The following is a 12,185-nucleotide window of genomic DNA, read 5'->3' on the forward strand; positions in this document are numbered from 1 at the left end:
ATCTACTCACTGTGTGCGAATACGGCTGCACTCTCCATGTGAAAAACTGGAGCCTCTACATCTGCCTTGTTCTCTCTGGGCATAAAACAGTTAATAAAAAATTACTACCTGACAAAAACACACACACAATTAAACTCTGTTAAATATATGTTTATAGTCATGCTTAAAATAAAACAAGTTGGACTAAAGCACATATTTTGCCATGTTTTTTTTTTAAATTTTTTTATTTGAATTTTCGGGATCAGACCTCTGTGAGCATGTGGGTGAAACTGTGTCGGCTTTTCAAGGCGGACGAGGCAGTAGCCAGGAGGATCTGCGTTCGGATCTCACTGCGGTCCACTTCCTGTGTGTCGGGTTGAGAGTCCACTGGACGGAAAGAAATACAGTCTAATAAGCAGAAACTTCTGGAACTGTGTGCTTTTAAAACATACAAATCAGTGTATTTGTACTTTCCTACAGTTTTCAAGAACTTTCCACTCAGGGGTCAACGTGATTTTGCATGAGTACTAAAAAATATATTGTAGTTTTGAAAACGGGGACAACTGATTATGCAAGAGGAGACGATCAAATCGAGAATTTGTCTGGCTCACATGGAGATTACCTGGCGGATTGTAGCGGTCGCCCAGACGCCCGTCCCAGGCTCCGTCGCTGTCCTCATCGGAGTCAGAGTACGACTGGACCAGCTGCAGTCCAGTAGCTTCATGGCCATGGACCACTCTGACCTGGCCCCTGCACACAAAAGCAACATTAACCAACATCCAGGCAAAAATACTGAAGGGAATCTAAACCGATGCACCAAAAATGGAATATAATTTATACAAATCATGTTGTATGTACGGTATATATATTTTTTGTTTTCCTTTGTTAAACGGTGAACGACGAGGAGCTCAAAAAGTAGATAAGAGCAAAAAAAAAGGTTACAAGTTACGATAATGTATGAAATTACCTTGAAATATTTCACTTTTTGTCACACATTTTGTGCTACACCAAAAATAGAGTAAAGCAGAATTGTCAAGTGGAAGGAAATCAGTTTGTGTAACAATAATATCGCAAAACGACTGCCCACAGCGCAATCGTTTCTGGCCAATATACTCCAAATGTTATGAGTTCACACTCTGCATACAAATGTAACCTTCAGTCTGCAGGAGTCTTACGCCAGTAGACAGTGCCAGGGAGTGCAAAGGTCACAGAGGTTCCTGGAATATTATCCACACATCCACTGTACATTTTATGTTTTTATTTTATTATTCTTAGGACCAGCATGGTTTCACGCCATGCAGGAAACACAGCACACCTCTAGGAAAAGGTGCTCCACTCACATCAGATCAAATAACTTTTTTTTTTTTACTATAGAAGGAAAACACCATCTGTGAAAGAAAACTGTTTGTGCACAATATCAGTGAAAAAATGGTAGTGGCAGCATCATGAGGTGGAAATATTTTTATTTCTTGTTAGTAAAAAAAAAAACAAAAAAAAAAACAAAAGCTCAAAATCGTGTTTCATTTGACTTAGCTTTATCAGTTTAAAAACTTTCTTTGTCTCTTTACTTATAGGGTCACTTAGAGAAATTTAACTTTTTGTTTTTTTTGACGGACTGAATCCGAATAAACCTATCAGCAATAGAGTCAACAAGTATAAAATTACTATTCTGCAATTAAATTACAGCCGTTAAATGAAATGAACAGTGCTGCAAAGCCATGCCTTGTGTGAACAAGCCAGTAGTTTTATATTCTAGAACGGGATTTAATTACAAATTCTTTCTTTTTCAGCACATAAACATTCAGTCAGAACATAGGTTATTTATTCTGTAATGAAAAAAAAAAAAAAAAACACCACAAATTTTAACGCCCATTTTTCATGAGCAACTAAACCAAGAAAACAAAATACAGATAAAATGCAATTAAGATTAAAAACCCATAAACTTCAAACTGATTTATTACCTTGTGATGAATGAGCTGGTATGATTATCAATTAGACCGTCTGCTTCCATGCACTTACACTGAGGTTGTTTAATGTGTGTAGAGAACGATCACACAGAAGATATAGCAGATGTGAATGCTCTACTGTTTTCTATGCCAACAGTCTCGTGAAAGTGATAGCCCTGCCATTCACAATTTAATTTATAGGGATTCTGTGGATTCTCGTGTCATCTTGACTCAATTGACCTACATAATATAGGCAAACAGGAAGTAGGTCGTTTCAGTGCCCTTATGTGAGTTTACAGAGCCAATTAGATTCCAGTAAGGAACGTCTTCGTGAGTTGTCCAGTTATTGAGTAGTGTCTTCATAAACAACACACAAAATAACGCAAACTTTGCGCTTGTTTTTTGTACATACAAATGAATTCCTGCCACATTTACCTTCTCAGTAGGTAAGCCAGCACTTCAGCTAAGTCAACGTCCTCCTCGAAAGCGGACTGCCGGTCGCTCTGCTGCCTGTCAGCCGTCCTGCGGCCTCGGCTGCTGCTGCTGCCGTTACTACTGCTGCTGTTGCTCTGGTTCTGGTTCTGGTTCGGTTCTGCTGCTTCAGACTGGTCTGCTGGGTTGCCACTGGAAGAGCCCCTTCCACAAGACATCCCAGAACTGGACTGCGAGCCCATAGACTGAGAGGGCCTGGCAGAGACAGAGAGTTAGGAGACATTTTTGGGGGGACAATTTTGGGTTTTAGTTTTGCAGAGGTCATGTGAAGAACACCGTGTGTTTTAGGAGGAAATGATTAAAAAAAAGAAGCGTTAGGTAATGTCAGGCTGCATCTAAAAGAGTCACTTTGACAAATTATTTGATTACTTTGACTTCTTAAACCCAAACTACCTATGTGATTCGCCAAATAAAATCTATCGTCACATGTATCCTGTGTGTATGTGCTGCATAAAACGATGCAGATTTGAAAGAGTTAGCTAAAGTTGCTAACGATAACATTAGCTACCGATGGGCAGTCCTCTTGACAGCTCGTCGGTCCAACTCCTCCTGGTTTCGGTGGGGGCTTGTCCGCTAGCTGGATCGGGATTTTCAGCCCGGTCTACCACACAATGCTGGTTTTTGCAGCGAACATGCGGTTTTGACAGCAGCACAATGTTTGATCAGTGGGCAAGCTGGGCCACTCCGTCAATCGCCATGTTGTTTACAAAAGTGTGAAAAAACCCTGCGCGTCACGTGACCAGCTGTCGTCATATAACCGGAGAGGACAAATAACTTTTACACCTCACCGATGTGCCATGGAAATAACACAAATATTAGGAATCAAAGCAACACTAATTCATGTTACTTTATTACCAATAGATTGTGAATTTCTCTCAGAATTATATTTGTTTGTCTCTACAACCTTTACTGAGCTTCTTCGTGACAGACCAACACAAAGTTAATAATAATAATAATTATTATTACTATACTACAACACAATAGTAGTTGTAGTAGTATAGTAATTATTATTGCTTAGCTATTATTAATGTTATTACTATTATTTATATTTATGATTGTATTATAATAGTTCTATAAATAATTATTACTACTATTGTTATTATTTAGTAATTATTATTTCTATTAGTTATTATTACTATTGTATAAAATATTTATTATATTAAAATAAAAAAATTACATTAAATAATTAATTATTAATAATTAAAATTAAATAATAATTAATTTTAATTAATTTTAATAATTAAAATTAAATAATAATAATCATAATAATAAGCGTTATTATTATTATTATTAGTAGTAGTAGTAGTAGTACTACTACTACTACTAATAATAATAATAATAATAATAATAAATATAAAAAGAAAACAATATAATGTTTTGAAAAGGCTTTTTGAACCTACATGAGCCAGTAAAGTGGAAAGCCAGTCCAGAATAGCAATTCATTTTCTTTGGTCCTGATTATCTGTACCTTCAATAACAGAAATATTAAAGACTGTAGAATATATAGCTTCTGTTGTAGTGTTGAGGCAGTTTCCATTGTGCATTTAATGCTTATTAAAATACATTTAGTGTTTGAACTATTAGAATGGGAAATTATGTGCATTTCCAGAGGGAGTCTCAAGTGGCATTCATAGATTTCAGCTATTCCCAAGAGGTAGTGGTGCCCTAGCCCCATAAACACAGAGGGTACATGGTATTCTGTTGCTCCCCTGCTGTACTTACAGCGCAAGTCTTTGAAGTACATCCTGGATTTTCAAGTCTTTTACAGCCTCTAAAATCTTCCAGGCATCTCATCATTGAGCAGCTTCCCTTTAAACATTGAAGGAAAGCACAGTGTTACGATGAGTTCAAGGTGATGGACGGTGTCAGTTTTCTGCAGCAACAGTTACTTGCATGTATTGCAAAAAGTTCAGTTTTGGTCTCTGTACCTTCTTCCACATTTTTATCATCTTGCCTGTGGAAAACTGTAAGTTGGTCTTTTTGTTGCTGTCCTCTTGCCACTCCTCAGTCAAAACCAGATGTGTGGAGTAAGTTAAGTTCTTAAGTTATCTTGTCAACAGAATCTCTCACCTGAAACGTGGATATACTTTTTTTTTTTTTTCAGTTCTTCCATAGTTACCGTGGGCCTCTTGGCTGCTTCTTTAAATGCATAAATTAAGAAAGATAGACCATTAGGTCTTTCTTGTTATCTTCATGATTTTTTGGAGGTAAATTTCAGATTTTATGCAAATTATCCAAGCTACCATTCAGTGATCCCTCTCAAAACAGGCATAATCTGATAAAGACAGATAATTAAGAATAAACAGATCAGGAGCTAACATTAAGTACAAACAATAACATCTGGGCTGGTTTTAAGGGTGAATACAGGCTAATCAGCAAGGGACTCCAGTCCAGAAGACACTGAATTTCTGGAGGAAGACATTAAACCTTCAAAGAGGATTTAGTATGATTAAAAACAACACATTTGACTAAACTGGAAAGACCAGAAAAATATCACCCAAATAGTTTCTTTTAACGACATGACTTTGCACAATAGTTTTGTTCATGGGTATAACTTCAAAGCTGTGTGGGTGGTTTCATCAGCTGGATTCAAGTACTAGACTGCAAAGGCTCAAAACGCCACAGGTTTTGGGGTGGTAGCTTTAAAAAAAAAAACACAAAACACACACACACACACACACACAGAAATATCTGGGGTTTGCTTGTTAAGTAACCCAGCAGTAAGCATTGCATCTCTCCAACTCTGACTCTCCTGTGAAAGTAAACATGTCAGGGTGTGACCTGCCTCTTGCTCAGTGACTGCCAGGGTAGGCCCCTTTAATGGATAAATGGATTTTCATGTAGCCGTTTCCTTAACTTCCCCCAGACATGCGTTTTTTTTTCTTCTTCTTCTTCTTCTACTTCAGTGACTGGGGATGTCTTAAGGCCATTGTTTTTATTGTTTGCACTCCTTTGTGCTGCCATTTTAACCCCCAGATACGTAGAAATTATAGACTTAGACTGATAGACTTGTTAGGATCCATTCCAGGTTTTGTATTAATCCCCACCGGAGCTAGTTTAGACTAGTAGAAGCCGGTTTTATTCATCTTGTTTATTTAGCGCAAAGCTCTGTTCTCCAGAAGACTTTAATCCATATTTAGTTTCTGTTTCAAAAGGATATTTTTGTCCAATAGTACCTGCGCCGGCATTAGGCCTCAACTTGACCTGATTTAAACCTCGTCTGGGAAACTGTTCAACTGGTTTTTAAAAAAAAAAAAAAAGTTTAATCGATAGAACGACATATTCCAAGTTCCACAGCTGTACCATGCTGAAGTTTATATATTACAGAACATTAACTTAGATTAATGTTATTTTCACGTGTTTACTAAAAATTGGGCTTCCATACATACATCAAAAAAGTAAAAACCAGTAGGTAAAATTGCGTACAAGGTCAATGGAAATAGGGATGTATGAAGGATAACAGATAGTTTGTTAACGAGAAGAAGTTTTGTGACAAACTGCTAAGGAGGCATCGGGTTGATTAAAACTGGACACACAATATGCGGCGTGCTTAGTGATGGGGACCGAACGACTGAGCTTGGACTGGACCTGCAAAAAACAACTACATCACTGCTTTTGCCTTCCATTGATTGTCTAATAGATGAAAGCTTGGATTATAAACAGCTGCATTTACAAACGGCATGTCCAAAATGAAAGAACAGATGGCTGTGTTTTTGGTTTCGATTAGCTCCATACCAGCCTTTCTGAACCCATCTGGACGTACTAGCCATGCTGCCAGCTAACACCCTTCCATTCAGGTGAAAATGGAAAAATGTGACCTTGTCTTGATGGTTCATCTATGCTGGAAACTTCTGGCACATATTGGCCTTCTGGCCAATATGTGCCCCAATGGTGGCAGTTGGCCACCATTGGGGACTTTGGTTGCAGGCAGGTGGAAACCCATTGCTGACATAACAGTAAAAATGTTTATACATATGTGGGCCAAAAAAGTTGAAAGTATTCACAGGCACTATGATTTGATTATTTTTAAAAGTTAAAAACACTAAATTAAACAGAAAAGTCAGATCTTGTAAATCATTGTAGACCCAAGCTTAAGTATAATTTAACGTGTTTATCATTTCTTTGTGATGACTTTGCAATCTTTTTAATTTACTGGTTTGTAAAATTTCGCCCAATTTTAAAAACTAGTGCACACCCAAGGCCAGTTTTGTCACTGGATGTCGCTAGAAACAAAAAAAAAAAAAAAAAAAAAAGAAAGAAAATTATGGTTAGTAAAAAAAAAAGATTACTTTTGAGTTGCACCTACCATGTTTTCAGAAGATTTCAATCAATCTGATTCCTCTTTGAGAGGCCCCACATCATCAGTGAAAACTTCACGCTACAATGTTTCCTTTGAATTGTGTGATGTATCAACTTCCTGTGCTGGTGTTTGGTCACAAATTTGTGACATTTTTCAGCTGTGGTTGCGGGCTGCTCAAAACCGTTCAGCCGCCGCAAATGGTCTCCGGGCCGCTCTTTCGACACCTCCGCTCTGCTTCATCAAAATTCCCCAGACGAGAGAAATGCAATTTTGCGTCATCACACAGTAAAATTGTAATAAGTGCAAAGTGACAATTTAATGTCATACTGTCAACTACCAATGTTTTTATTTTTTAAATTAAAAAAAAGCCCCAAAAAATCCCCCAATAAAAAAGGTTTGTTTTTTGGTTTTTTTTGACGATTTGCACATCATCTGTAAACTTAATATGGAATTGTTAAAGCTTTGTTTTTACAAGTATATATAAAGCCCTGCAACCTTTTGTAAAAGACATGGGCGAGTGACTGAGCAGACGCCACAAAGGGCATTGTCTCTTCGAACTTCATTATCAAGAGAAACTTCCTCCTTTACAAATTTGCTGCTTTGGTTAACCAAAAATAGCCATCAAGCATAATTATTGTTGTTCCCCTAAATTATCTGTAACCATCATTGTAGTTTCTGTTCTCCTTCTCACTAAACGATTCAAGTACATATCGCGTAGATGCCCTTCATCTGAAGATGGGGCAGTTATTGAGGCAAAACCTTTTAAAAAAAAAAAAAAGATTAAAAAATGCTAAAAATATTTTCAGAGCTGCAGGTTTATTTGAGCCATGCTGCATTGTTAATCCTAACAGAATATCATATGATACAGTGTTTGCATACTGTATTTTTTTTAAACTTTGGTTTATAATTGTGACTGCATTTGATATTCAATTAGTGCACATGGCAGCAAACATGTGACTCAGTGAAACCCTGTTTAACAGCACAATGAGTAACCTTTAGTTTGAATATGTGTATTCACTGGGGTGGCATTAAGAAATTATTTTAGCAAAATCAGAGGTGACACATCTAAGAATTCTTATAAACTTGTTACTGCAGCCTTTTCGTAATTTATATTGCAAGTTAAACTTTGTTTCTTTGGTGTATAACGATGAACTAACGGAGGCCCAGTTTTTTCTTGCACTCCTCAAAATGGGAATGACGACGAAACACGTCATTGAGATGAGAGTTGATCTCCAAAAGTTACAGAATTTTCATAAGACAAGTAAATCCTCATCAAAATGCATTTATACATACAGTCAAAGGAATATCTAAAGGGTTTAAGACAAGCGGAACATCTCCATAATGACCATAAGTTGAGATCTTCTTACAAACTGATTATTTAGGTAAAATATCAGAAAATACAATTAAATGACTATTTGACTTTTTGGGAAAAGAAAAAATTCCTCCACGTGGATCTGTCGTGAATCAAAGAATGAATATTTGCAGTAAAGTTTGGCATTATTGTTAGCAATAATGGTGAATCTCTGAAGCTTTCTCTTCTAAAGACTCTGTGAACTTTATTACTTCATGGTGTCAAGAACACTTAAGAAAATCCACTGATTTTGACTAACAAAGTGATATCTTAGAAATCCATAAAAGCCCTTTGCTATTTTCAGTTTTTATTTTATTTTATTTTTTGCTTAAATTTACCAGAAGTGCAAATAATTGTAGAGGTTACTGTGAAAAAAAGAAAAGCAGTTTAGTAATGCTAACCAGAACCGGACTAGCAGATGCTAGTCAACTTTGTTTTGGGCTCCATAGCAACATGAATTGTACTACAGCAAGCTGTTAGATGACAATAACATGAACGCAGCATTAAAAAGATAAGAATTAGTTATTTAATATATAGTGTGCAATGTCGGCATACTGTTTGCATTGTTGCAGGAGTGCAGTGTTAACCTGCTCTACATTAAGACGCAGTCAACAGTCCATAAGAGTGGGTATGTTGTCTCCAATTGACAGACAAAAATAGATTACCCTTTTTGGAGGAATGAATAGTTCACATAGTGTCGTGACTGGCAATGACGTTTATAATAATATACATTCATCTGGAGCAACTCCAGTTCATTCTCAAGCATTTTCACAATTACCCGGCAACTGCATTTTGATACAGTTCACTCTGCTTATCTAATAACAACATTAGGTCTGTAAAATATGACTAAGTACAGTGAGGAACTATTAGAATCAGCTGTAATGTGCAGGATTTTTTCTATAAAACGTGCGCGCTCAGCAGTATTGCATATTGCTCTGGACGATATCTCTTAAGGTAAACGGTCATTTTCCCCTCAACTCGTCTCTCCTCGTTCAGACCTGAGTGGGAAAAAAAAAAACAAAAACAGAGGAGAAAATCTTCACCATTTCAGAAAAAATAAAAATCATGTTACAGAAGTGAAGCAGAGAACGCAGCAGATAGCCTGAAAGCTTTGAGCTCACCCAGCCTTTGAGCGGTGTGTCTGATCTTTTCTTGTGCAGACTGTATGTCTGCCCCCTCTGGAACAAGGACCTCTATCTCCCCCACATGGTAGCCAAAGTCAGCTTGGTCTAGATCTATCTTCACCCCGTCCTCTCCTTTCAAAGTAAATGACCTCCGTGTTGTGGTAAACTCTGCGAAGCAACACAGCTTCAACGTGTTCAGCCAAGAGTCGTCTTCGTCAGAGGGGGTAATGTCCGCCTTGCAGTCCTCACATGTGACTTTAATCACCTCCTTCACTCTCTGGTAAATTTCAGGCAGATTTGTGATCTCCTTATACCGAGTACACAGAGACTTTTCTCTTCCTGGCTCCACTGTGCCATTGACCGGATCTATTGGACACTTGAGCTCCCAGGATTGTTTCCGTCGGCGCAGCCACACGTCTCTCAACGTCAGTTTAAAATCCGGGGTGTCAAAATACTTATCGTGAAACTGTTTCTGCCCGACACAATCTGCAGGAAGGGATATAAAGTTAGAAACCAATGGTTAAAACTAATTAAATTAAACTGAATATGTCTGGAATGGCTGCAGGTGCAAATCAAGAGTTGGGAAATTATCAGTGAGCTCATATAAAGCGTTTTTTATACTTGCCTCCGATGTCCTCTATTGCTTTCAGGGTGTCAGAGTCGAATAAAAACTTTCGTTCCACTTCCACGCTCATCTGAAGAAAATTCAGCAACATCAGCCTAGATACTGTTATAAATAAAGCCAAAGTGCTTCTAGACTTTAAAGGACAGAACAACAACACAGCAATAGACAGATAGGCATTTTTAAATATAGTTTGCAATTTCTCCTTATTTTTCCAGAACAAGCAAAAGTCATGATGTGATTTCCACAGAATCTTGATGTTATTCATGTAGAAAGCTTTATCTGTGACTACCACCAAGAGTAATTTTAAAACTTGTGAACTTATTATGATAATTTCATTTTTAAACCTTAAAGTTGTATCAATCTCAAGATATATTCTCAAATAGTCAAGCTGTTCTGAAACATGTTTTGGTTAACTACCAGCCAAACAATAAAAAAAATGAATCTGGATACCTCTAATGCACTTTTTTAAAGTGAATATACAACTTTTTGTATTTTATGATAGAGGTAAAGCAACATATACTGGTGCCTTGCAAAAGCACAAAAGCACTTCATGTCATGTATTTTACCAGTGTTAAATCTTAAATACAAAATAAGTACCTTATTTAACTGTAACATACAATTAACTTTTTATTTAAAAAATATTTAAGAAAAATAATAATTTGAGCAAACCAGTCATAGTATGTAACTTAACAAGTCAGCTAAAAAACAAACAAACTTACGGTCCACCCTCTTTAGGAATGCAGTCATTTTTGTTGAGATTAGTAATTAGAATAGAATAAAATAAAAAATAAAACAAAACACCTGCCCTACGAACAGTCCAAAACGCTGCTGGAAACATATACCGTTAAATCTGCGAAACAATGTGCAAAGCACAACAGAGGGACCAATGTTCTCACATACCTTCACAGGTGACGACCTTTCAATGCGGGGTTTTCTCACTCAAAACCCGAGTTTTAAGCAGGTTTTAAGATAACTCGGGCCAGTAAGCTAAATCTATTTTTGCTCAGGCGCATGAAGGGGCACCTATGGAGGTGTTCAGGATAGTCAGCGGCCGCCTCGTCGGTGCAGAGGCGCACAGATGGTGCAGTTTTAATCCTCACCGCTTCATAAATATTTATTCCGCACACTCGACTGGTTGATGTGCGCCACACCTAACATTTGATTGAAAACATGTCATAATTCGTGCGGGAGGCGCCGAGCAGTGGCTTTGCTGCTTCGGCTCCATTATTCAGCTTTAATTAACTCGTCTGAATGTGTGTGACGATCCAAGTTGGCAGAATGGGGGCTCATTTATAATTCACCTTTTAAAGTGGGAATGAGGAATGGTTTCATTTTAAAGGGCATTCCGTCTAATCTAGTCATCGACATGTTGTTTCTTTCGTAAAGGGGAAATTAGGCAATCGGGCTGTTTGTTCTTATGATAATTGCATTGGCCATTAAACACTTCCTGATATATAAATAATGTGTGATATCTGTGGAGTTACATAAGGGATTTCATAGTCATGTACGGAGGACCAAAACTGCTACAGTCGAATAAATAAATCCATCCTAAAACATTATCTACAAATAAGAAAATTCTATGCATTAGAAATATCTGTATATCATAAATAAATGTACTTGCAATTATTATAAATGTGCCATTTTTTCTATTATTATTATTACTATTCAGAACAAATTGAAAAATGTTACACATATTTAATCTTGCATATAAGATGACAACATGAATGGAAACAAAAACAGAGTCAAGACAATTTCAGAATTAAGTCACTGATTGGTTAGGCTAAAAAGTAAAGTTTATGAAGACCCTGCTACATGTAAGAAAAACTATTATTTTTTTGTTAATACAAGTAATATTTTTATGACAATGCTAACTTACTATAAACTTCATAAAAGATGTATAGCTTTATTTTTGTTCAAATACATGCAAAGAGCTGCGTAAATAATTTTCTTAATGCAGTCAGCCCATGAGATAAATTCTGAATCATGCAGTTCCTTCTAATATGCAAGGTCAACTCCCTATGTAATTAAAATGAAATGATTATACTGATAAATTATTTGTTGCTAAGAAACAAAAAATATATAGTTTTGTAATAATAATAATACTACTACTAATAATATTAAATACAAAAACAGAATTAAAACAAGTTGAAAAGGTTTTAAATATGAATAATAATTTTTGACATAAAAAGTAAACTAAAATTACGGTTAATATATGCAATTGAATTATTAATTTGGTATTGTTTTGGAGGTAAATCAAATAACATTAGCACAGTTTTACTCTGGTTAGCATTTTCAGCTCTTAATTGAACATATGTATTACATACACACACACACACACACACACACACACACACACACACACACACAC

At 36.5% G+C, this 12,185-nt stretch overlaps 2 protein-coding genes across 4 annotated transcripts in view; both read right to left on the bottom strand.

Annotated features, from left to right (window-relative positions):
• dcaf11 (ddb1 and cul4 associated factor 11) overlaps positions 1 to 3,145 on the bottom strand; it is a 12,284-nt gene extending 9,139 nt beyond the window's left edge. Inside the window, exons 1-5 of the mRNA XM_007547964.2 lie at positions 2,926 to 3,145; positions 2,361 to 2,612; positions 602 to 729; positions 248 to 366; positions 11 to 75 (exon numbers count right to left, since the gene is read on the bottom strand). Coding sequence (XP_007548026.1) covers positions 11 to 75; positions 248 to 366; positions 602 to 729; positions 2,361 to 2,599 — 551 coding nt within the window. The 5' untranslated portion in view covers positions 2,600 to 2,612; positions 2,926 to 3,145. The remainder of the gene's footprint in view (positions 1 to 10; positions 76 to 247; positions 367 to 601; positions 730 to 2,360; positions 2,613 to 2,925) is intronic.
• A 5,426-nt stretch (positions 3,146 to 8,571) lies between these two features.
• Positions 8,572 to 10,896, bottom strand: thtpa (thiamine triphosphatase). 3 transcript variants are annotated; one of them, XM_007547965.2, is made up of 4 exons: positions 10,718 to 10,896; positions 9,818 to 9,950; positions 9,190 to 9,678; positions 8,572 to 9,066 (listed from the first exon to the last, which is right to left on the bottom strand). In XM_007547965.2, exons 2-4 carry the CDS (start codon positions 9,906 to 9,908, stop codon positions 8,966 to 8,968), a joined length of 681 nt encoding a protein of 226 aa, XP_007548027.1. In that variant the 5' UTR covers positions 9,909 to 9,950; positions 10,718 to 10,896; the 3' UTR covers positions 8,572 to 8,965. The 3 variants fall into 3 exon arrangements, with proteins under 3 accessions (XP_007548027.1, XP_016524903.1, XP_007548028.1); XM_016669417.1 differs by having other exon boundaries at positions 9,818 to 9,912; positions 10,718 to 10,895; XM_007547966.2 differs by having other exon boundaries at positions 9,818 to 9,887; positions 10,718 to 10,894.
• Positions 10,897 to 12,185: the final 1,289 nt, after the last annotated feature.

This window comes from Poecilia formosa, unplaced genomic scaffold (genome assembly GCF_000485575.1).
Source record: "Poecilia formosa unplaced genomic scaffold, Poecilia_formosa-5.1.2 Scaffold24, whole genome shotgun sequence".
In the NCBI taxonomy this organism is placed as follows: domain Eukaryota; kingdom Metazoa; phylum Chordata; class Actinopteri; order Cyprinodontiformes; family Poeciliidae; genus Poecilia; species Poecilia formosa.